Source organism: Panthera tigris, chromosome B3, assembly GCF_018350195.1.
Source record: "Panthera tigris isolate Pti1 chromosome B3, P.tigris_Pti1_mat1.1, whole genome shotgun sequence".
Taxonomy (NCBI): Eukaryota; Metazoa; Chordata; class Mammalia; order Carnivora; family Felidae; genus Panthera; species Panthera tigris.
Window position 1 is genome coordinate 42,109,268 of NC_056665.1, and position 24,906 is coordinate 42,134,173.

The 24,906-nt window shown below is 48.7% G+C and overlaps 1 protein-coding gene across 3 annotated transcripts in view; it reads right to left on the bottom strand.

Moving 5' to 3' along the window:
* The window catches only part of TLN2 (talin 2), a 436,539-nt gene that overhangs the window by 26,923 nt on the left and 384,710 nt on the right, over positions 1-24,906 (bottom strand). For all 3 annotated transcript variants that reach the window (XM_042988722.1, XM_042988723.1, XM_042988724.1), the window contains 7 exons: positions 22,841-22,987; positions 16,046-16,212; positions 15,010-15,193; positions 11,640-11,765; positions 11,316-11,432; positions 8,870-9,055; positions 5,114-5,221 (listed from right to left, as the gene is read on the bottom strand). In XM_042988722.1, coding sequence (XP_042844656.1) covers positions 5,114-5,221; positions 8,870-9,055; positions 11,316-11,432; positions 11,640-11,765; positions 15,010-15,193; positions 16,046-16,212; positions 22,841-22,987 — 1,035 coding nt within the window. The remainder of the gene's footprint in view (positions 1-5,113; positions 5,222-8,869; positions 9,056-11,315; positions 11,433-11,639; positions 11,766-15,009; positions 15,194-16,045; positions 16,213-22,840; positions 22,988-24,906) is intronic.

Consider the following 24,906-nt stretch of genomic DNA (forward strand, 5'->3'; position numbering starts at 1 on the left):
TCTTAACAGTTTAAGGAACAATTTTGTGCGTGTAATGTGCTGCGGTTTCTCTGATGCTGGTAGTGGGAGGCAGGAGATGGACTTTCAGCTCCAAGGGGTCTAAGAATGCTAAAATCGTGATAGTTATTCGTGCCTAGAGAAAAAAGGAGAATGGGATTGATAACGGATAAAAAATTATTGATATATATTTTTTAAAGTAGGGATCTAAACCCAATAGGACAAAGCATTAACAAAGTTAGTTAATTATAGAGGGTGGGCACATGGATGTTGATATGATTTTCTGTATTTTTAAGCTCTTTCAAAAGTAAAAACTGAAATATACAAACCAGCCATTAAAGTTAAGAATCCTTGGCCCTAACATATTTAAATCGAACAAGACTGAAGCAGCATAACTTTCCCCACATTTTGATGCGCCTTAATTTAAGAAAAGCAGCAGCTCACTAAAGAAGCTCCCTGACCAGCTGAAAGTGACCTCAGTTTATTTCTGTAAATCACTGGACACTGTCTCCAAACCTTTATTTCTACTTCTTTCTCTTTTTGTAAAAATTAGACAATTATCTGGCCTTTCTTCAGCTTTCAGGAATCTTACTAGTTCTCTTTCAACAATTAAAACAAGACGTCAACTTTACAAGAGATCCAAGGGGACTGTCTCAAGATCTCCTGTTACAGTTTTTAAAATTTATTTGTATTTTTTAAATTGTTTTTAAGTTTAATTATTTTGAGAGAGACAGAGCACAAGCAGGGGAGGAGCAGAGACGGACAGAGAAGAATCCGAAGCAGGCACCGTGCTGTCAGCACAGAGTCTGAGGCGGGGCTTGATCCCACAAACCATGAGATCGTGACCTGAGCCAAAATCAAGAGTTGGACGCTTAAGTGACTGAGCCATCCAGGCGCCCCATCTCCTGTTACAGTTTTAACTTTCTTTTCAGAATGGAGATGCTGTAGCCATCCCATGAAGACCAGAAACGAAGAGGAGAACAGAATGCTGTGTGTTCATGTGAAAATCTCTAGTTTTTTAACTGTTTCTTTATTCATCACCCTCAAGGAGCCAATTTAGTATCTGACATGAATGCTAACTTCCCTGTTTGTGTGTCTCCATTTTCCTTATTCCTTGCTGGGTTCTCCACCAGCACTGGCCTCAGTCTTGTGGCTCCTGGGCCTCTCACTGGTGTATAATCTTCCACACTTGGGCCTCGTGTTAGTCCAGATTTCTTCTCAGTCTGCTTTGGAGGAAGAATTAGGGCTAACGATATGAGAGATGAACTTATTCTCAGCTGCAGGCCCAAGAAAACTACAAATGTCCACAGCAGACGTGAAAGAACGCTGTCATAGGACTTCTGCAATTTTCAGTTATGAACTGCTATTTTTCCTATGTTTATGATAATCCCCGGGGAAGCCTTGCTCTCTTGCTGTGTTTTTATTAGAAAATAACCTTCAAAGATTATGTCCAGCTTTCCAAAGAGACGAACATAAATATATGGACAAATAAAGGTATGATGCTAATTCATTCACATTTCCCTCAAGTCGGAACCATCAGTACCTGTCATGAGGAGGCAGAAACATCCTTGCAAAAGATGAGACAAGTTCTGCATGTTTTATACCATTTTTAACGCCATTCAGGCTTTCTTTCTATTAATGATTTCTTTTTAGCACTAGCTACCTTCACAAAATATACCTCAAAACAGCTCTGGGGAAACAAGATGTTTCTACTTCCACCATGATTCTGGGTCACAATGATGAAGACCGTATAGAAAGATGAAGAGAAACTCAGATGGCAGGCTTTTAACAGTCACCTCGACCATCCAACTTGACAACACATAAGGCTTAAGAGTCTCGTTTCTCTAATAAATACAAGGAAGAACTCGTAACAGAAAACCCATCAACTAATATGAGCAGCCACAAGAGAAGCACAATCTACTGCAAAGTGCATTCGCTCTTGCCTGGGCCCAGAAAAAGAAGGGAGTGGATGCTCCCGTTCCTGCTAAGCTCTGCCCTCCATAGTTAATCTCCCAAATCACACAGGATGTGGGGTTTCCATGCACCAAGTGCCCTTCTTCCTCTTCCAGAAAAACCTGATGATTATCATTAGGCCCGATGCCTGATACAGTAATTAAGCAGCCATAAAACTGGGGTCTCTGAATGTGTGGACTGGGAATGGCTACTACAGCTTCCCTAATGTTCATGGAGGCATTGGACCTCTTGGCCTTTTCTCACGCAAAGAGGCCAATCATCCACCCAACCCCTAGAGGCCTTGTCTTCTTTTGCTCACCCAAACAAGATGCACACGGAGAGAAGAGGTCAGAGACAGGGGGGTGGGTATCCCTTTGGTAGATGTGACATCTGGCTCCCAGATATTGGTAAAGGGTCTAAAGTTGGCTTGAGGTGGGAGGGGACCCTCTGAGGGTTCCATTTTTTCTTCCCCCCTTGGGAAAATTTCTCAAGTGCTGGCCCCTGCCCCTCCTCATGAAGGCAAAACTCCTCTCCCAGGTATAAGCTGTCTTGTTGCTGCAGAGCACGACAGGAGACCTTCAGTCCATTAAACACCTTAAAGGCTGTTGCCTCCTTTTTATCCAGGTTGTGGCTCTGTCAGGGACACAGCTGGAGGTAGATGCCTCTGCAGTGACATTCCTGGTACATGGCTCACCACGAGCAAAGCCGGAAAGCACCAGCCTGAGGGCAGTGTGCCTGAGGCCTGGACCTACAGGCGTGAGGTAAATGATCAGCCCTGCACAGATACAGGCACAGGTGCTACAAGACATAGGGTTTGCTCAATAAATGGAGCTAGAGAGGGGTGCCTGGGTGGCTCAGTCGGTTGGGCATCTGACTTTGGCTTGGGTCACAATTTCACGGTTCATGGATTCGAGCCCTGCGTCGGGCTCTGTGCTGACAACTCAGAGCCTGGAGCCTGCTTTGGATTCTGTGTCTCCCTGTCTCTCTGCCCTTCCCGTGCTCATGCTCTGTCTCTGCCTCAAAAATAACCAAACATTAAAAAAAAAAAAAAAAAAAAAAAAGAGAAAAAAAGAAATGGAGCTGGGGAAAAGGGGCAAAATGAGGATCCCTCATTTAAATGAATATGAAAATCCCAGTATTTTCTTCCCTCCCAATAAATGATTAAGAGGAAAAAAAAAAAAAAAGTCTGAGACAGAAAGCAATATGGGAAATGGGCACCCTGTGGGTGGATTTCGATGAGGTGAAAAGCACACGTGAGCTGAGCCCCGAAGCCCAATCTTCCTGACATTCTCATGGATTCCTGACACTGTTTACCATCCGAGGAAACTCAAGTCTGGACAAAGCAGTAGTCATGCAGCTATTTATGTGGCACAGCTGGGAATCGAATGCAAAGATTCTAAACCTAAGCCTAACACTGCTTCTGCTGCAACTCCTAATTTTCTTTTTTTTTAATTTTTTTTTTTTTTAACGTTTATTTATTTTTGAGACAGGGAGAGACAGCATGAACGGGGGAGGGTCAGAGAGAGAGGGAGACACAGAATCCGAAACAGGCTCCAGGCTCTGAGCTGTCAGCACGGAGCCCGACGCGGGGCTCGAACTCATGGACGGCGAGATCATGACCTGAGCCGAAGTCGGATGCCCAACCGACTGAGCCACCCAGGTGCCCCTGCAACTCCTAATTTTCTGATAGAACAAGGTTCTAAGTGACTAAGACTATATGATTCCACCAAGAAAAAAATGCCTTTTGGAAGCCTTGCTGGCTTCATTCTGAATACCCTGAATTTCCTGCTAAAACGCATGCTCCAGACTGAACACTTTAACTCTGTTCTAACGCAGAAAGTTAGTTTGGCAGCAGAGGCTCGTGCCTTGTGAACAGGGACTGGCCAATGTGTTTTCTTGGCCCACATGCGATGATACACTGTTTTCTAGTCACCGGAGTTCAGGGCTTTTGGAACACAATGTTAGTAACCCCAGACTGCCTCCACTCACAGAAGATACACTTTCACACAGACCACACTTAACCTGGGTGAAGAATGAAAGTAATGCTCCCTCCCTAAGAGACCTAACATGTTTAACATCAGGAGGTAATTTAATTTCAAGGTGGCAGTGAAGTGCTGGAATGAGCACGGGCCTGGAAGTAGTAAGAATTGGGATTCGGTTCCAGGACTGTCCTAGTAGCTAGGTGACCTCAAGCAAGGGGCCGAACTTCTCGGGATCCTTCCTTTGCCTTGCTAGCCTCATATATTAGCGCCAGGACAAAATGAAAAATCTCAGGGCTCCACAAATGAAAGGCTTACAGTTGTCTGTGGCCTGGTGGTGATCTTTTTTTGTTTTTGTTTTGTTTGTTTCGTTTTTAAGGTTTGGGAAGGAGCAGTAAGGGAATGTGGGGCATCGTCAATTCTCTTCGGAGGCTGTGTCTGACTCCTGGACAAATTCTCTCAGGGCCTGCCCCAGACCTCCCCATGGCGGGTTTTGACAGAGAGAGACACATAGCAAATACACTTCTTGATTGCTCAGAGTTTGGCCCTTAGGATCTGTGGGGAACCTAAGTCGGTATAAGCCCGAGGCTCCCATGTGGACAGTCCCTATAAGCCATGACCAGTGTCCCCACCTCCCCTTCTGGCATTTTCCCTACCAGCCTTCTGTCTCAGCTCCAGGTGGGTACTCTAGGCTGACAGGAAGGTCATCAGAGGAAGGGAGGCATCATTCTCAGTGTGGTCTGAGTACTCATTCAAGGGTAAGAGGCTGGTAGGTCACCTGCAGCACCGGTGAAATTTCTCCTTAACTTGTCATGGAGGCCAGGGTGGCTCTTTCTGGAGCTTTCCCCGTCCTCGCAGGATGGACTGGGGTCTTCCTAACAGGATCTCCCAATGTTGTTTCAGTGGTGGCTTTGCCTGTCCCACCCTCTGGCATGCTATTCTTGCCTCTTTGGTGCCAAGAGAGAGCCTGGCTCCCCTGGATGCTAACTGCAGCTTCTTCTAGAGCCTTCTTTCATCTCGATGTGCTGAAGCAGTGTGATGCTGGGCACTTTCTAGCTCCATCCACCCCCAGCCTCCCAAGTGGAGCCCACACAGTGCTCTACGAGGTACTTTCCTGAGGAAAGGATGGTCTGCATCTGAACAAGCTCTTCCCCAGTCCTGGCCCGGCCCACGCCCCTCCTCACCACCAAGACGTGCTCGAGAAGGTCCAGGTAGCCAAGGGTGCACTCCGTCCCGTACCGCAAGGCTCTCGTGCGCACCTCTTCGCTGACATCAGGGTGAAAGGATGCTTGCTGGGGAGAGAAAGAAATGTGGACATATTAAACAGGAAGAGCCAGCTGGTGAGTGGACCAAGGAGTAAGGGGGGAGGGGAAGGCACCTGCCTAGAGGGAGGAGACCTTGATTCTGGAATTCCCTCTGCCTTGCCCTCAGCGACCTCCCTGAGAAGCCTTCCGTGACTTCCTGGATAGAGAAGGTGGCCTGCCTCCGTGTTCTCCTGTTAACCTCACACCTGTGTCCACGGCAGGTTCTCTCACCACATTTTGTGTCTTGCCTTTTTTAGTGCCCTGGAGCCAGACAGAAGTACCTGAGTCCTGTCCCTCCTCCCATCCTTTCTCCCTGTCCCCTTCTATTGCATTGTAAGAAATTCCACATGCACTAAGAAGCCCAGGAAAGGGTCATGATTAGGGCTTACAGCAGGACATGTGCTGCCTGTCCCAGGGTGTGCCTGCCTTTCTCCAGCAGCATGGGGGGGGGGGGGCGGTTCCTGAAGCCCCTCTCTGTTCACAGGCTGATCACACTCAGGCCCTCACTACGTGGCCTGACCATGCTGCACTCACAATGTCTCCTCTGGCTCTTGGGAAACTTCAGATGGTAAGTTCCCCACTACCCTCAGAGGGGCCGTAAATAACTCATCTCACATTATACACGGTGAGATAAGCAAACAAGGACGTATGGTTAATACAGCACCCTGTGCTTTTTTTCTTGCACTTGTGACCTGTTGACTTCATTCAATCCTGATGTAACAGATGACACGCCCATTCACAGGGTTACCAGGTTAATCACAGTTAACTGTATTTTTGAAGAAACAATAAAAAAATTTTTAATGTTAATTTGAGAAACGCCATTTTTTATTTGCTAAATCTGGCAACCCTGCCCAGCCTTTCTTCCTTCCAAAGCCTTACCCTGGAAAGAACTTGGGGCTTACAAGAACACATTCAAAACTGCAAATATATCGCAAACCAGGACACGTATGAATCACACATTAGGATAAAAAGTCAAAGTGGTGGGGGATAGTGACTAGCCTTCACGTTTGTTCCGCTCAAGCCTTTCCGTCTAGGATTGGGGGATGCTGGTGGGAACACCTGTGGGTGCTCCCCTCACCTGCTCCCCCAATACACCCCAGAAAGAGTGAGGATAATCTGAGTGGCCAGGATCTATCATTACTGAGCTCAGTTTTGCCCACCTGAGGACTAACGGGCCGTGCCTTTAACCACTGCCCTGTGTCTCCAAGTGTGAGAATGGAGCCCATGTCTTGGGGAGGACACAGGCTATGACGCTACCTCTGGTATGCAGTGTGTCAGACCCCAATTTAGAGTTGTATGGGGACTGAGGGTGGGTGCTCTTGTCCACTGCTGGTGGCTCTAACCAGGCAGAACTCTTTGGGAGAGCAATCTGGCACAAATTAAAATGCCAGACCATCTGACTAATTCCACTCCTGGGAGACGTGCCTAAGGAAATTATTCAAAGCATGGAAAAAACAGGTATGCCCAAAGATGTTCCTGGCGGTACAGTTTATGCATTATTTAAAAATGCAGACAACTGAAATTTCTGGTAAGAGGGTAAAATTATATCCATTGACAGAGTATTTGTGGTCATTAAAGAGTCAGTTATAAGGACTCAGAGCACCAGAGACCAGAGCCATACGACATTAGCTGTAATAGTTGATTGTATTGTATATAGTGCAGACATACGCACATGTAAGTAAGACGAGAAACAGACACAAGAATTAACTCAGGGTGTGGGGTAGCCCTTGTCGCCACCTGAGCATTTAGTGTAATCCTCCTTTTCTGATAAAATGAGCCAGGATGTAACTTCCTGCGCTTCCCTTTTTGCCCCAGCCACCCTGCTCGGCCCCAAAGGCAGTGCTCCAACATGCCAAGTTGGCCTTCTGGCTGGATATAAGGGCTTCTTCTTGATCCACTGCTTGGCCTCCCTGGTTTTCTATATACTCCTTATTGCACGTCCTTTCTGGCAAGCTGCCTTATTTCCTTGCTGCACTAAGTCTGCTAAATAAGTGCTCTCCTAACAGCAGTCTCAGAGCTCAGCACTGACACTTGTCATCCAAGTCTGGCTTTGAGGTATAAAGCTCCGGCTGTTATTTTGTCCTGCAAAGTCAGGGTGGCCTGATCCGGGGGCAGGAAGACAGAGAGGAGCAGAGGCTGTGCAAATGGCACCTGTCCTTATCCTCCTCCCCTGAGAACAGGGGTATGTGTGTCAGAAAGGGACTTGAAAATCGAGCCGCCTTCCCTTTCCCCCTTAATCTATTTCCCCTTTTCATTTCAGGTCTATAACACGGAGACAAAGCACTTGTCACTCATCAACCTCAGCGTCCTTAAGAGAGGAAATAGCTGTGTGACCATGGTCATTCCCCTTAAACTCCCCAAGCCTGTTTAATCATCCATCAACTTGGGGTAATCCCTGGCGCCCTTCCCCTCCAGGATCCAATGACAGAATATGCATCCCAGCCTTCCCTGCATGTCATGGTGGCATTCAGACCTTACCTTGCTAGAAAAGTGCTATTTTCTGATTGAGGCCATAACCCCTCTGGAAAGTTGTCACTTCTGACAGGGCAGATTCCATTAAGTACATCATAACTGCAAATACTTACGGCTTTAGGAGAGTCTAAATCCCTGGCACAGCACACGTGGTCCCCCATGAAAGCGGCCCTACCACCTTCTACTGTCTTCTCCTCCCCCAACCCCCCCACACTGTCTCCCGTGCCTGGTCCTCACACACCCATTCCTTCAGGCTGGATGCCTCACCGTCCCTCTCCCCAGTTACCTTTCACCCATCCTACCTGCTCTGAGGAAACCCTGAGAAGCCATCATTGGACCTGGCACCAGCTCTCCCACAACTGACTTCCCCACAAAAAACGGCCCTGTCTCCTCAGACCCCAAGCTGCAACAGCTGCTTTTTCAACTTCTGTGACTCATCCCCAACCCGCTCACCATGGTGGGGGGTTATCTATCAATCTGAGCAGAAGCCAGAGTCTCTGGGACCCAGCTGTCCCCAGAAGGGTGAAGGTCTGGTGTGGGGTGCTCAAGGGGGGTGGTGGGAGGGCTCTTATGACTCACTTTCTTAATAGATTAAAAAAAAAAAATAAAGTAAAGCTTTTAATGGTCAGGTCCCACCAGCGCCCTCACCGAGGATGGGTTCAGGGCAGCTACCCTGCTTGTCTAGCCAAGGATCACGAGAGTTTCTGCAAGATGTCTGGCACAGATAGTGAAAAAGGCTGTTCCCCAACATTCTGTCTTGTTCCTCTGACTCACTTCCTCCCCCAGTCATGGCAGAACCTCTCCTGGCCCAGAATGCTGACCTGCAGAGGCTGGAAAGGGGGGCAGGTACAAGTGGGATGTGTTTTTTGTTCAGAGGGTCAGGAGCCTCTTCACCTCTGTCAGAGCAGGCATCCTGCCTACTTGGCAAGAACAGAGAGGAAAAGTGGGAGGGTGAGTTAGCAGGCCGACTCCATCCCCTCTCAAACACAAAACTACCCTGGAGAGTCATTTCCCGTGGGCTCTTCAGCACGCATTTCATCACCGAGTTTGAGGTACTGAGCTGCTCCCTTCTGCACACGGCCGGCCCCTCCCTGGCTCCAGACTAAACCAAATAGTCGTGACAGGGCATCATCCGGCCACCCAAAACAACGCCAAGGCCTTTACCTTACAAGCCGTCAGCATATCTGACACGGCTTTCCGGCTCAGGTTGGCGGTGGCAATCACATCCTCCTGTCTGCATGAGTTCCCAGCGGCCACGGCTTTGGCTGTTGCCATGGTGATGCCTTTCGTCATCCTTATCGATTCTTCAGGTGATGATGTCTTTTCAGGCACCTCTTTTGACTGGAACACCTGGAAGTTGGAAATACAACAGGTGAAAAAAAAATGAAAGAAAAAAGACAAAGACAAAAATAATTGGTTCTTCTCTGACCAGGATGCTGCTCACGGTCTGAAAACTGAGCCAGCAACAGGAAGAAACTGTCAAATGGCAGGAAATTAGAAATTTGAGTAATACTATTCTTGCTTTCAAGATGCTAGCACAGATAAGTCTTGCACACCTGTACTCGGCATTCAAGGGAACCATATGGTGAGGGAGACAGGTCTACAGCATTAACCTGTTCGCCTGCGGAAACAGACCCTCGGTATTTGTAAACTCTCCGGGGGAAGGTGGTGGTGTGGCTTCCCAGTTCTTGCCCCCCTCCCTGCTGGGGCTTCGGCAGCTCCCGGAAATTCTGCAGTTCTGATGCTGGTTCCTAGGCAGGACGGACCTGGACGCATCCCTGTGAACTCCCCTTTCTTTCTTTAAGAGGGTGTGGGGTTGGGGGAAATGAAGCATTCAGTTTCTTCTATTCTTAGCTTGTCTTACAAATATAACTGCATAATTGTGTGGAGGCGTTCGTGTCGAGGGCGCCACAGTGACACTGTGAATTATTTAAAACCACACACACGCGCGCACACACACACACCACTCTTTAGAGAAGCTGAAATAATTAACCGTGCTGAGTGAATATCCCACTTTAAAATTCCACCTGTCAGTCAAGCCAGCCATTTCTGCTTCAAGCCCATCTGTCTTGTCTCTCTAACATGAGTGATTGGTGCCAGGGACTGTATGTTGCATGTGCATCTGTCCCCACACATGAGTACTCCTAAACCAGTTGGGGTTGCTCTGTCCTCAGCCCCAGGCAACCACCTTTCAGCCAGGTAGTTTTCCCTGAGGCAAAGGGGAGAACCCAGCCAGCATCCTTGCAGCCTGTTAACCAGCACCAAACATCACCAGCCCCCTAAAAATGGGCAGGTGCAATTAAGCTACCCAGGACCATGCCTGAACGCTCAAGAGGAATGAATACCACATGTATGGAACCCTTTGCATTAATGTGGCCCTTTGGCACATGCTCCTTTGGAAACTTCCCACGTCCGTGGACACACACAACCTGTCAATTCCAAACCACGTTGGCAGACTTCGGTTGACCGTGGGTAATGTCCCAGGAATGCTCCCAGTTTCAAATCTCTTCCATTGCCCCCATTAGCCCCACCCACACCTATCAGAATACAGACCCGGACTTTTGATAGGAAACATACAGCCCACAGAGGCAGGTGAGCGTCAGGAGGCAGTGCTTAACGACACCACCTGCAATTTTCAGTTTTTTCTTTGTGCAAGAACCTGGTTTAACACCAAGCAAGACCGGCTTAATTAAAAACAGGACAAGAGAACCCAAGGCTCAATCACCAACAAAACATAACAGAATTGCTGCTTTATACTGCTGATCCGCAGGGGCCTTCGGCCTTCCCAGGTGACTCTCTAAAGACGCAGAGTAGCTGGAAGCAAAAGCAGGTCCCCTGCTTCCTGCACAGAGAAACCGAATCTGTGATCAGACCTCCAGTTAGAAAGAAATCTGTTTGAAACCCTCATTTTCAGCATATTTCTATTTCTAGGGATTAGGGTGAGTCAATCCACAGCCATCACAGGATCAAAAGAACAGGAGAGAATATCCATATCACAGGAACACCGGGACACCCTCACTATACAATGCGGGAACACGGCAAGAAAGAACATGCGGTCAATTTCTTGGAGATCAGAGGGACCACGCACAGAAAGATGCTGAATTTTACAGGCAAGTATCTCAGGTAAAGGCATTCGGGTTTTTCTAACAGGGCACCTCACCCTCTAAAATCCGCATGTGGGCAGCCGTGTGAAGCTGATGCTAACCGCACTGGGAATCAAGAGGTGCTGGGTGGGCCTACACACCATACACATCATTTAAGCTCAAGGTGACAGCCAACACCCGTACCGAGTTTTCCCTTTGCCGGCAATCTTCTGTAATGCTTTAGTTTCAGTTCCAGTTTTAGTGGAACTAAACCTGAACAGTCCTAAGTGACATATTTGAATTGACTTCTTAATTACAAATTGATTGTAGACAAACGCTGACAAGTTCAGTTATGCCCGGGGCCTCAATTATGCAAAGCTGCCGGCAGGCAGGTGAGTGGGCCTCCTGGGCTCAGGTGCCCCAGGTAAAACCTCTTTATGCTACAAATCACTGAGATGTCTTGGGGGTGGGCGGGGTGTCAGCTCTTGCACGTGGATGCCAGAGGGAGGTGACTGCTGGCTCCTTACCGTGAGCTCCTGTTTCATGTATTCGATTGTGGCCTCGAGCGCCCGTGTGCCCCGGGTGGCCTCGTCCTCCACTGCCTTTACAGTCTTGAGGAGGGAGGTGACATTGGTCACCATCACCTGCATAGGAAGGAGAGGCCGAGAGAAAATGAGGAGCACCCTGAGGTCTACTCCCCGCTCCTTTTAGTTCTGGCTCTGATGCCAGGAGGACAAAACACTGCTAAGCAAGGAAGGCGCTCAGATGCATATGTTCCCATTATTCTTGGGTGTGCTTCTCTCATTCTGCACCGCCCGCCACGCCTGTCCCTGCTTGGCACCCCGCTCTACCTTGGCGGCCCCCTTGAGCTGGTACATGGAGGGGTCATCGGCAGGCTTGCTGGCGGCCCCCTTGGTAGCACCTATCAGATCTGAAAGGGCCTTGGCCACGTCTTTGATGGCATTGATCAACACCACCTGAAAGAAAGCAGACAGCCCAGGTGAGCAGCCCCAGTGGTCCCCTGCGGGCAAGACCAAGAGCCCATGGCCCGAGGGCCAGGTGCGGGCATCCGGGAGGCCAGTCTCTATCTCAGCAGCTCCACAGCCTGCAGCAAGGCAGACTCCCCAGGAGCCACCCCTGAAGATGCTGACGCAGGAGTCTCCCCGAGAGAGGCTGACGCTGAGCCGGAAGACAGACCCCACACACACCCAGCACGTTTGGACACCTCCCAGCCGGCAGTTGTGACGACAAGTTGCCTAGGAAAGGAGGCGACCAGCTAAGCAGACGCCTGAGAGGCAACGCTACTCACCCGCTCCCTGAACTGGTAACCCCAAACGTGGAGAACAAAATGCAAGCCTCGCACCCTGGCCTGCAAGGCGTCCGTGGCATCCTGCCTGCGTCTCCAGCTTTGGTTCGTAGGATTCTGTGACTCACTCAATATGCTACGGGCATACGGGTCTATCTTCCCCAGGACAGATCCCCCTCGTTCCTCCTTCAGGGCCTCTCCTCTTGCTCTCCTCATTACTCACATCTCAGCTTACATGTCGGCCCTTCGAGACCTTTCCTGACCACTCCCCATTCCCCACCCCCCACCTGAAATTCCATCAGCGCGTCCTTATTTACAGCAGGTACCAGTACGTGGAATTATTGTCTTCTTCCCCCACTTGGATGTGAGCTCCAGGCGGGCCAGCCTGGACTTGTGTGTATTGTGTTTTGCGCTCGGAACGGGGCCTGGCCTGTAGCAGGCACTCCGTAAATACTCACGGAATGACTGCATGGATAGGTGTGCACCCTAATGACACCGGACAGCATGTGCTATCTTCCCTCTCGTGACTCAACAGAGAACACAGGCCACCTTTACAGTGTGTGTGTTGGACCTGGGGTCTGAAGCACCAGCCATACTTGGGAAAGACGTGACACTGAATGCGTAACACGAGTCTTCTTAGCTCCTGCTGCTGTAATCGCGACAACTTCCCTTTACTTGAGGGCAGTGTTCCAAGTGCTGAGCCATGTGTGCTACCCATGCCCTCACTTAATCCTCACCCCTGCTGTTTCAAGTGGGAGCTAGGGTGCTCCTGTCCACACTGTCTCAGGGCCTGGGAGCGGCAGGGCTGGGCTTCAGACTCTAGTCAGCATGATCCCAAGGGTTATTGGTCTTAACCTTCACACTTGGATTATGCTCTAGGGCTTTGGCTCCTCACGTACAAATGGCATTGGCAGTGCCACTGTATCTCTCACTGCACGGCTGTGAGGGTGGCTGCGTAACATACATGAGAACACATCAGAAACTCTAGTGTCCCAGATGGCTGGGGAGCACAGTGACACTGTGCCTCTGCCCCTCCCACCTTTCAGGCTCCGTCCTGTGCCTTCTTACCCTCAGGGTACATGGAGCCTCTGGCAACCTGAAACCACGCGGCAGAAGGGGATCGGCTCCTGAGGAAGGGCTGACGGATGTGGACCTCACTCACCCTGATTCTGGTCATCACAGCGGGGAGGGGCAGCCAGGGAAGAACAAGGGACAGCGAGCAAAGGTTGCTGTTAACACCCAGCATGCACCGTCCCATCCCTGGTCACTGGGCATCTGACTGGTGAGTAGGCGCATTTTTCTGAAAGGATATTTTCCACTAGAGATCTCATTAGCGGTTGTGGCTCTAGGACATCTACTAGACCATTTGGGAGTGAAGACGAAATAATTCGATACATTTCCGTGTATTTCAAAGACTTAAATGCTCCCCAGCCTGTTCACTTTTCCTAAGGCTGAGCCAGGCTCGGAGAGTGTGGATTCCAACCTCACTGAGCGTTTTCAAGCTTTTCCTTCCTCCACTGGGTAAGAACAAAACACAGGTAGGCATTTCTGTGAATGCTTCAAATTCCAAGGGGCAGCCAATCGGAGCTCAGATGTTATCAGAGAGAAATCCAGCAGGAGGAGTAAAATGGCCACACAAGGAACGTTTCCTCATGGAGCTCTGCTCCACTGGAGGATGTCGGGCAGGGAAGGGTCACGGTCACATGCGAGCAAAGCTGACGGCCTTGTGTTAACCATAACAGTAGCTGTCGTCAACAGGGGCACTGGATGGTAGGCGGCTTCCAATCCAGTTCTGTCCACGTGGACCAAATAGACGAGCAAACAGAGTGGTTTAAGCAGTGAACACGGAGGTGTTTGCTATCTGATGGTGCCGGAATGGAGCAGAGGGGTTTTCGGTTCTGCCCTCGGGAACGGGTAGCGTCCGTTACTGGTGGCCCTGGTTGGCTACTCATTCAGTAACAGCTAAGGAGACATTTGCTGAGTATCCACCTTGCGCTGGAGCGGTGGCGGGTACTTGGCTCTCCGAGGTTAGCGAACTGTGGGTGCTGTCCCTCACCTGGACCACCAGGCTGAGGACGAAGGAGCGGGCAGACGGCGCTAAATCAAAGCGTGGTTCCAGGAGCACAGAGCCCTTCCCAGCCCAGAGCTCGTCCCTCCCCGTCCCTCCAGAGCCAGACTTCTCAAGGGGTGTCCATACATGCTGGCTTCCTTCCTTTCCCTCACCGGGCCACTCCACACAAATGGCCCTCCATGGCACGAGGGCCAGTGGCCAGCTCTCAGACCTTCACCTTCTCGACAACTCAGCCGTGCCTCCGGTGGAATGAAACACGCCCGCTCTTAGCATCAGGACCCCTGGCTTTCCTCCTATCAGCTGCTGCTGCTCCTGAATCTGTCTGGGCATCCCTTTCTCCTTACCATGGTCTTAAATGGTGGCTTCCTCAGCTCTGCTTTGAACCCCCCTTTTCCTCTCGCCTCATGCTCTTCCTCTCCTATGGCTGTAGTCATTGTATGGCAACACCCCTGAATCCACATGCCCTTAACTGTGCAGGCTTATACCCCCTCTCTAGTTCCACCTGCACGTGTGTCTAGCACGGTCCCACGCCGAACCCGCCTTTGTCTCCCCAGGGAGCCACCATCCACTCACTCATCCCGCCCTTTCCCTCTCCCATATACCCAAGGGGTCACTGTGCTCAATCCCTCACCAGTCATCTCTACCCTTGTGGCTGCCATCACAGTCTGTGCCACCGTCCTGCCAGGATAAATGCCTCCTAGCAGACCCCAAATCAACAGACATACTCGCGCACCTACTGGTCACTGCAGAAGTTCCTATTTCGCCCTGGGCCTCTTCTGCGGTCTGCGGCAGTGTTTATGGGAACATGAGGGTGACTGACCCGCACCCCGAGGCCCATCCATACCTGCGTCTCCGGGTCATTAGAGCCGAGGCTGGCGGCCCCCAGCTTGACCACTTCAGCGAGCTGGGTGATGGTGGCTGCCGACGACTGGGCTGCCTGGGCCAGCTTGTCCGGGGTGGACGCAGCCCCTGACACCAGGAGTTTCGTGTCTTCCACCAAGGCCTTGGCTGTCTTCAGAATGTTCTCCCTGAGAAAGGGGGGAGGGCAGAGAAGACGGGGACAGACAGAGGTCAAAGTTTGGCTACCAGCAATTAGGAAGCAAAGAAACCCTTCATACGGGGCTTTTTGTTACAGGGCTTTGAAAAAGAGAGGTGATGTGTTTCCCCTCCCTTATCAGGGGTACTCAGTTTCTGTGTAGGAAAATTGGGAGAGGAGAGCAAAGTCAGCCCAGTATCCACCTAATCGATTAATAGTAAACTTCCATGAAAGACTCAGGCCCGCCAGTTTGGCCCCCAACCCTGTAGCTCAGTGAGAGGTCAGCTGGGTCCTGGAATGGGTGACAGCATTGGCAGTCTCCTCCCTATCCCGGCCCTGGGACTGAAGAGAGGAAGAAAGGTGACAGACATGTGGCAAGGCTACTGGGGAGCGGGGGTGGTTCTCTAACAGCAAGTGGAGACCCCCGCACCAGCCTCCGGGAGCAGGGCCTAAAGAGCCAGTCTGGGAGAGACAGTAGGCTCAGAGCCCCACTCCCCATTTATGTAAGAGCTAAATGTGGCTGTCCTGGCCACTCCCACGGGGGTTGGGAGCAAATGAGAGGCACATCTTTTCAGCTTGGCAAGTAGAAGATCAAAAAGCTGTCTTCTGCCAGAGCAGGCTGGGTTCAGGCTGTGAAAGGCACAAAGCTGGAACATGACTACATGTTTACAGTTGGCAAGAAGGGCTTGTTTTGATTATGTGGTTCACTTTCTCCCCTTGAGCATCTTATTGAAATCAACATGGATAACCGCATTTCTGGCTTCTGAGCAGTCTCTAACATCCATCAGGCCAGCCTGAACCTCTCCAGATCCAGGAGCCCCCAGGACGACCTCCCCTCCCATACCTGTGGTCTGCAAAGGTCTCGTTGTTCTCTGCATTCAGGGTCCCTGCAGTCGCAAACATGATGGTGGTGTCCAGGTCGGCGATAATCCCAGATACGGCAGTGGCAGCTGTGATACAAGCCTGGGTCCCCTTGTTCCCAGCCTGGAGAGCTGACAACACCAAGGACACCTGTAGGTACAGAGAGAATGCCAGGGGGAACAGGGAAATGGAAAAGATGTAACCCAAAGATTTTCAGACTCAAACATCACTGAAAAAAAAAAAAAAACAACTCAAAAAACAGAAAAGGATGGAATTCTTCCAAACTCATTTTATAAAGCCAAAATTACCCTGATACCAAAGCCAGACAAGGATGCCACAAGAAAAGAAAATTGCAGGCCAATACGCCTGATGAACATAGACGCAAAAATCCTCAACAAAATATAGTGAACTGAATTCAAAACATTAAAAGGATCATACACCATGATCAAGTGGGATTTACTCCAGGGAGGCAAGGATGATTCAACATCCACAAATCAGTCCATGTGGTACCCCAACAAAGGATAAAAACCTTTTGATCATCCCAATAGATATAGAAAAAACATCGGACAAAATTCAATACCCCTTGATAATAAAAACTCTCAACAAAGTAGGTACAGAGGGTATGTACCTGAACATAATAAAGCCCACATGATAATCCCACAGCTAACATCATTCTCAATAGTGAAAAGCTCAGAGCTTCTCTTCTAAGATTAGGAACAAGATAAAGATCCCCACACTTGCCATTTTTATTCAACGGAATATTGGAAGCCCTAGCCAAAGCAATCAGGCAATTCAGAGAAACAAAAGGAATCCAAACTGGAAAGGAAAAAGTCAAACCGTCACTATGTGCAGATGACATATTGTATACAGAAAACCCTCAAGACTCCATCTAAAACTGTCAGAAGTAATCATTGAATTCAGTAAAGTTGCAGGATACAAAAACAATACAGAAAAATCTGTTATATTTCCCTAATACGGACCCATCAGAGAGAAATTAAGAAAACAATCCCATTTATACAAATGCATTGAAAAGAATACAAGACCTAGGAATACATTTAACCAAGGAGGTCAGACACCTGTGTATAGAAAAACTATAAGACATTAAAGAAAGAAGTTGAAGAAGGCACAAATAAATGGAAAGATTCTCCATGTTCACAGATTGGAATAATCAATGTTAAAATGTCCATACTAGTCAAAGCTATCTACAGATTCAACACAATCCCTATTCAAATTCCAATGGCCTTTTTCACAGAAATACAACAAACAATCCTAAAATTTCTACAGAGCCACAAATGACCCTGAATGGACAAAGCAATCTTGAGAAAGAAGAACAAAGTTGGAAGTATCATACTCCCTGATTTAAAACTATATTTCAAAGTTATAGTAGTCAAAACATTATGGTACTGGCATAAAAACAGACATATGGATCAAAGGAACAGGCAAAGAATAAACCCAAGCATACAGTCAATTAATTTATGACAAAGGAGCCAAGAACATACAATGGAGAACAACAGTCTCTTGAATAAATGATGTTGGGAAAATTGGACAGCTACATGCAAAAAATTTAAATTGGACCACTATCTGAGAGCATACACAAAAATTAAAAAGGATTAAATACTTGAATGTAAGAAGTGAAACCATGAAACTCCTACAGAAAACATAGGCAGTAAGCTTCTTGACATAAGTCCTGGTGATGAACTTTAGAATCTGACATCAAAAATGAAACAACAAAAGCAAAAATGAACAAGTGAGACTACAAAAAACTAAAAAGCTTCTGCACAGCAAAGAAACCATCAGCAAAATAAAAAGCAGCCTACTGAATAAAGCATTTGCAAATCACATATGTGATAAGGGTTTAATATCTAAGATATGTAGATAAAACATACAACTCAATAGCAGAAGAACAATCTAATGATAAAAATGAGCTAAAGATCTGAATGGACATTTTCCCAAAGAAGACAAACAGATGGGCCACAGGTACGTGACAAGATGCTCAAAGTCATTACCTATCAGGAAAATAAAAACCACTATGAGATACCATCTCGCACCTGCTGGCATGGCTATTATCAAAAAGACAAGAAAGGACAAGTGTTGGTGAGAATGTTGAGAAAAGGGGGCCCTCTTGCAGTATTGGTGGGAATGTAAATTGGTGTAGCCACTAGGGCAAACAGCAGGGAGTTTCCTCAAAATATTACAAATAGAACTATCATATAATCCAGCAATTTCACTTCTGGGTATGTAACTGAAGAAAACAAAAATTCTAACTCAAAAAGATAATGTACCTCCAGGTTCACTGCAGCATTATTTACAGTAGCCAAGCATTGGAAACAACCTAAATATCCACTGATGGATGAATGGATAAAGAAAATATGGGACCTATCATACAGTGGGATATTATTCAGCCAGAAAAAGAATAAAATCTTGCCATTTGCGACAACATGGATAGACCTCGAAGGTCTAAGTGAAATAAGTCTGAGGAAGAAATGCCATTTGATCTCTCATATGTGGAACCTAAAATATAATTTAAAAAGCCAAGGGGTGCCTGGGTGGCTCATTTGGTTAAATGTCTGACTTTAGCTCAGGGCATGATCTCACGGTCCAGTCTGTTGGTTCAAGCCCCGTGTTGGACTCTGTGCTGACAGCTCAGAGCCTGGAGCCTGTTTCAGATTCTGTGTCTCCCTCTCTCTCGCTCTGCCCCTCCCTCCCTCCCTCCCTCCCTCTCTCTCAAAAATAAAAAAAACATTAAAAAAAAAAAAAAGGCAAGCTCACAGAGACAGAGAACAGACTGGTAGTTGCCAGAGGCAGGGGATGGGAGTTAGGAGAAATGGGTGAAGTTTTTTGTTTGTTTGCACGCATTGAATAAAAATTAAAACAAAACAAAACCCAACCAACCAGCCTCACAGAAAAAGGGATCAGGTTCCTGGTGGGAATGAAGTTGTATTTTGAACAAAGGTGGTTAAAAGGCATAAACTTCCAGTTACAAAATAAGTACTAGGGATGTAGCGTTCATCCATATTATACAGCAGGGTTAAGAGTAAGTCTTAAAAGATCTTACCACCATGTCTTATCTACATGAGATGGTGGACTGTAACTAAACTTCTTGTGGTAATCATTTTATAATACACAAGACAGATAAATCATCATCCGGTACAGCCTAAACTTAGTGCCTTTGTCAATTGCATCTCAAAACCAGGGGGAGAAAAGTACAATACAAAAACACTTAATTTCCTCTCTGGGACTCAATGCAGCTGATGGGTTAACAACACAGTTTTGGTGTCAACATCACAGGCTGAATACCAGTGAACATCATTCACTGGCTAAACAACTTTTTTTTTTTTTAATGTTTATTTATTTTTGAGACAGAGAGAGAGCATGAACGGAGGAGGGTCAGAGAGAGAGGGAGACACAGAATCTGAAGCAGGCTCCAGGCTCTGAGCTGTCAGCACAGAGCCCGAAGCGGGGCTCGAACCCATGGACCGTGAGATCATGACCCGAGCCGAAGTCAGACACTTAACCGACTGAGCCACCCAGGCGCCCCACAACTTTTTTTTTTTAATGTTTCTTTATTTTTGACAGAGAGAGAGAGAGAGAGAGAGACAGAGGCAGAGACAGAGCATGAGTGGGGGAGGGGCAGAGAGAGAGAGGGAGACACAGAGTCTGAAGCAGGCTCCAGGCTCTGAGCTGTCAGCACAGAGCCCGACGTGGGGCTTGAACTCACAGACCTTGAGATCATGACCTGATCCAAAGTTGGACACTCAACTGACTGAGCCACCCAGGCACCCCGGCTGGCTAAACAACTTTGGGCAAGCTGTTTGACCTTGGTTTCCTCATCTGTAAAATGGGAATATTATTTCTTGCCTATAAGGCTTGTTGGAGGAATAAGGAGGCAGGACGTATGTAAACTGTCTAGTATGACACATGATCACATACTAGGTGATGAGCAGGGAGATAATTTTAATAGGATTATGTTTGTGGAACCAGAAAGAAGTTCAGGCTCCTGTGAAAGGTGTGACCATTTGTGCCCTGCTCTGATAAGGTTTTCTGTAGAACAGCCTTCCGCTAACACTTGATATTCCTTCCTCTGGCTGCCTATCGATGAGAAATTCTTCATGGTCGACTCCACTGAGGCTAGAGCCCAGAGCAGACCTGCATGCGTCACCTCTCCACCCCGACACTCCCTTGAGCTATCACCTGTCACTAAATAATAATTCCAGTGACCTGAGAGTCGAGCAAGTTGGCTGTGTTCCCTCCAGCGCCTTTCAAGTCAGAAACCCTTCACTGCCACCTGCCACCCATCACCCCCTCTAGAAAACCCTCGCTATTCCTAGACACACTTTCCTATAACACAAAGCTAACCCCACACCCTTGCGTACAATTCTCCCCTGCTGTCAAGGGAAGCTGAGTTCCTCCCACAACCAGACCAGTTCCACTTGTGTGGCTTCCTGCCACATTCTTGCCACATCGGCCAGCTCCTCACTTCCCCCGCCTCTCATGCAGTGGGTCTGCCCCCTGCCTGCCGTGCCTCCCCTTCCCATTCTCCAGCCACTAACTTGCTCATCCTGCAGAAGCCAGCTCAAAGTCTCAGCTGTCCTCGTCCAGAGACACCAGCATGCTGTCCCTGGCCTCGGGGCAGCTCATTCAGCAGAGGTTAAAACAGCACGCGTCCAGCCAGTGACCGGAGGCTCTGAGTTGAGAGACAGTCTGGAGCTGTCGTATTAATCTCTCTGTGCCCACACACGCACCACCCTTGACTATGGCCGGCTCATAGAAGAGTCTGCAAAGTTTCGTGAATGCATTTTCTAAAAATACAATGGCCGGGACAGAGGAGTTATAGCAACACTGAGAGGCACAGAGCTCGTATGCTCTCTTCCTTCTGCGCTGCTCACATCTTAGGAGAGGTGGTGGACACAACCCAGCATGCGGGGCAGAGGGCCCACTTCCCGAGCACCGGCCACATCCCAAGACTAGCCCACAAGGAACAGCTTCTCTTCCTCATTTGCCTGATTCTCCTTCCTGGAGTTAAATGCCACTATGTCCCACCAGGAACAGAGATGGCCCGAGAATCAAGCATCTAGTTTCCAGAAAGAACTCTGAGGACAGGTGACAAAGGCCAAGACGAGTGATCATGAGAACAAGAGGGACGTTCTCAGCCAGATTCAAAGAGTCCAGAAACAGTGTCCCGCCTGCTACAGAAGCTGTGTGAGTTTACTGAGCAGCTACTAGTTCCTAGGGGACAAGGACATAAAGATGAGCAAGTGAAGCCTCTTGCGGCTGGTGGGAAGTTACAGACACAACCAGGACATGTAAGAAAGACACACCAGGTGGAGATGGGGGGCCAGAGCATGTAGCAAGAAAGCACCAAAAAGGCTGGTTTAGTCTGAACAGCTGATCCTCTGACTCTGAGCCTCCTCCGGGCAGGAGGTGGCAGGGACCCTCCGCTGGGAGAAGCAGTAAGACAGAGAACAGCTCAGGAAGATCATGTTGCTTGGACCTCTGCCTCCCCGCCTTCATGTGCCAGTTCCAAGGTCTTCAACAAGGGAACCCGGCCAGAGTAACTTCAACAACAAGGCAGGGCTTTGAAAGGAGGGAGAATGCCTTCCTCCGGCTGAGAGATTTATTTCCTCATCCTGTGGAGTCCGAGGAGGCCTGGATAGTCCTGTGGGCTGCAGGAGACGGCCAGGCGTTGCTTGGCTTCGGCTGGCAGCCCTGTACAGAAAAGCATCTGTACCGGCAGCTGCCAGGTGAGGGGTCCCCCACCCGGCCCTTGAGTCCTGTGGCCAGGCTGCTCAACAGTGCAGAGCTCTGTGTCCTGGGGACCCAAGAGAAGGAGAGGGAGAAGCCAGCAAAGCACAGATGCTTCGGCCTGCAAAACAGCTGTCCTGAAAAAGGACTCTTAAGAAATGAGCAAAGCAGAAGAGGAGTGTACTTTGGGGCCATCAGGGAGCCACGGGAACGAAGGGATGCGGAGAACCGGCTTCGTCGAGCAGGGTAGATTTCGTGGGAGGAGGGTGTCGGAAGGCAGCTTACAGAGGACAGCAAGTATCTGTGACATGTTGGGTTGTGTGTCTGGCACGATGCCAAGCAAGCACCTTCACGCTTATCACCGCATTTCATTTTCACAACCTTATGGGCCAGGAAATGTATTTCTCTGTGCACATTCTGCAGGTGAGGGTACAGAGGCTCAGAAAGGTGAGATAACTTAGCTGAGACCCTGGAGCCCCACTCGCTACACCATGGGGTTGTCTCCACAAACAGCTGCTGCTAGACTCTAAAAAGATCACGCAGGATCCTGCTCTTTCAACCAAGGTGCCGTGCGACTTTGGGTGCGGTGCTCAACACTTGCACACCTCAGTCTCTTCTGGGAGGAAGGAGATAACCCAAAGAGAGCTTCAGGCCCTTCTTACTCAGTCCCCAGCACCTGGGAGCCTCCCTGAGAAGGAAGCCCAGGGGACAAGTGTCAAAAGGGGGCTCCTGGTACTCATGTGACTGTCATATGGTCTTTCCAGTCTACCTACAAGAAAACCCATCAAGGAGGTGCACTGCTGGGGCCCTGACTTTCATGGGACAGTACGTCCCATGTTCAGAATTTCTCAGGGCTATGGGTTACCCCGGCCCCCTTATGTGCCCCATCCCTGGGGAATCCCTGCATGTGGGGGAAGACCAGACCGGACTGGATCCTTTTTGGCATAGCGTCCCGCTTATGCCACTGGTCACAGTGGGCCATCGAGGGCGGGTGTGGGTGACCGTGGCCGTGTCTGACCTGAGGGCTGCTCCTTACCTTCTCTGTGACTGCACGGGCACACTCGATGAGCTCCCTCTTGGTGTAGCTGTCCGTGGGGCACACCTGGAGGGCCCCCGCCTTCTGCACCAGGAAGATGCAGCCGTGGCCCAGGTCCTGCACACGTGTGCGAATCTGGAAGCCGATCTGCGGAGGCAAGCCCGGGGTGGGGAAAGAGAAGCATGAGGGATTCTGCCATTGAGGTCTCCCCTATGTGGAAAATTTCTCCTACGTCCTATGGGAGCCTGGCTAGGAAAATTCCACTGCTGTTAGGAGTCTGTGCTTGGTGGAGTATGGAATTTCATTGATTTTACTTCCCCTTTTAGAGACTGTAAAATGCCCACGGTCCCCAGGAAGCAGGCCTACACCTCATCCTGCTAGCCTAAAGGCTTTCTGATATTTGTTACCTTTTCCAGTGAACTGCCAACTTCTATCTGAGCCACCTGATAGGTATGTTCATTAGATGAACTCTGTGGGGGTAATTATTAGCCATTCAAGCACTTATTGAGCCCCTACTGTGTGTCAGGGCCTCTTCTAAGCAGGTATTGCATTTGCTTTCATTTATTCCACACAACAGTCCTAAAAAGTAATTAGAAGTTCAAAATACACAGCTTTAGTAAGAAGCATAAAGCTTGCAGATTCTTGCAACATCGGGATGTTTCCAATCAGAACAACCCCTTCCTCAGCTATATCCACACTGGGCCCAGGCTGCCTATCAGGCAGGGTTGAGGTTTCCTTAAAAAGGTGTATTTTCAGAGCTAAAGGCTCAGCAGGCACGCATTCTTTTAATGACCTCTGGGTCATGTGATTATAAAAGGTACTTGGCCTAAAAGAACCCAAACGAGCTCCACTATGGATAAGCTGCCAGCTGTCTCTTTATTGGGTAATAAATTCCACTGCCCAAAGTGTGCATTCCTCTGGTGATTTCACATCAATTTTCATTTGGGTCTGATCAATACAGCTGCCATAAATAATCTGCCCTCCAGCTGAAGTAAGCAACTAAAAACAAAAAACCGTAAGCTCTCGTGAGCAAGCATTATTTCCAAGACTCCACGATAGCAAGAAGCCGTGGCTTCTCCTTCCAGCTATTCTACCAAGAATAGCTACTAAGATCTCCGGTGTCTTGAGTAAAAGCTGGGAGATCTGGACCACCTGGGTGCTATCTTCCAGTATCGTCCTATTAGGAAGGGGGGCTTTGGGCAGTCAAGGGGGCTGCAAATGTTAACTCTGTTATTGAAACACATAATGCTTTTGGGAAGATAGGTACTTCCCTTGACCTTTTAAGGCCGAAAGCATGTTTAAATCCATTTAATAGAAAATTGTCCTGATCCAGAAAGTGGAATTTCGGCTCTTTTGGGGATGCTGAGAAAGCTTCACGATCAGGCAGGCCAGGTTTCTTATGGACTATCTCCAGTCCGATTCAGCCCACTCAGCAGAAACGCCCCTGAAATGTAGCTGTTTGCTGTTGGTTTAAACATGAGGCCCAGCTGAAGTAGGAGGATGCCCCATGAAAGCTGAAAACTCAGCCTGGCTCTCGAGGCTTTTTCAGATCCGTGTACTTTAACCGGAAACACTTGAGGCTCAGCACTAATCCATAGGCAAGAGCTCTGTGTCAAGGATGCTTACAGAGCTCTAAATGACAGGTGCTGCTGGGAAAGCACAAATGGAGGAAGAAACATATGATTTCAAAATAAAAACGACTTCACTAGTCAGACCTCAATGACAGATGAAGAGACTGTGCAGAGACTGAAGAGAAGTGATCAGAGCCACCCTCTGCCCCCTACCCCCCCCCCCCCCAAACCTCTCATGGAAAGTCAACATGTAAAATTGTTATCATCTGTTATTAAGTATACCTTTCCTATAGGAGTCAAAACTTCTTTGACTTAATAAAAAGTCAACAATAAGGCTAAATGAGCCAAAGTTTAAATGTCAGACTCTGAAGGCCAGATATAGATAGCCTTGGCCACCAACTCATTTCTATATTTTGATTTGGCTGCAGTGTTGAGAAAATCCTGTTTTGTGCATAAGGCAAACAGGAGCGATTTTCCCCGTAGTCCCCTAAACCA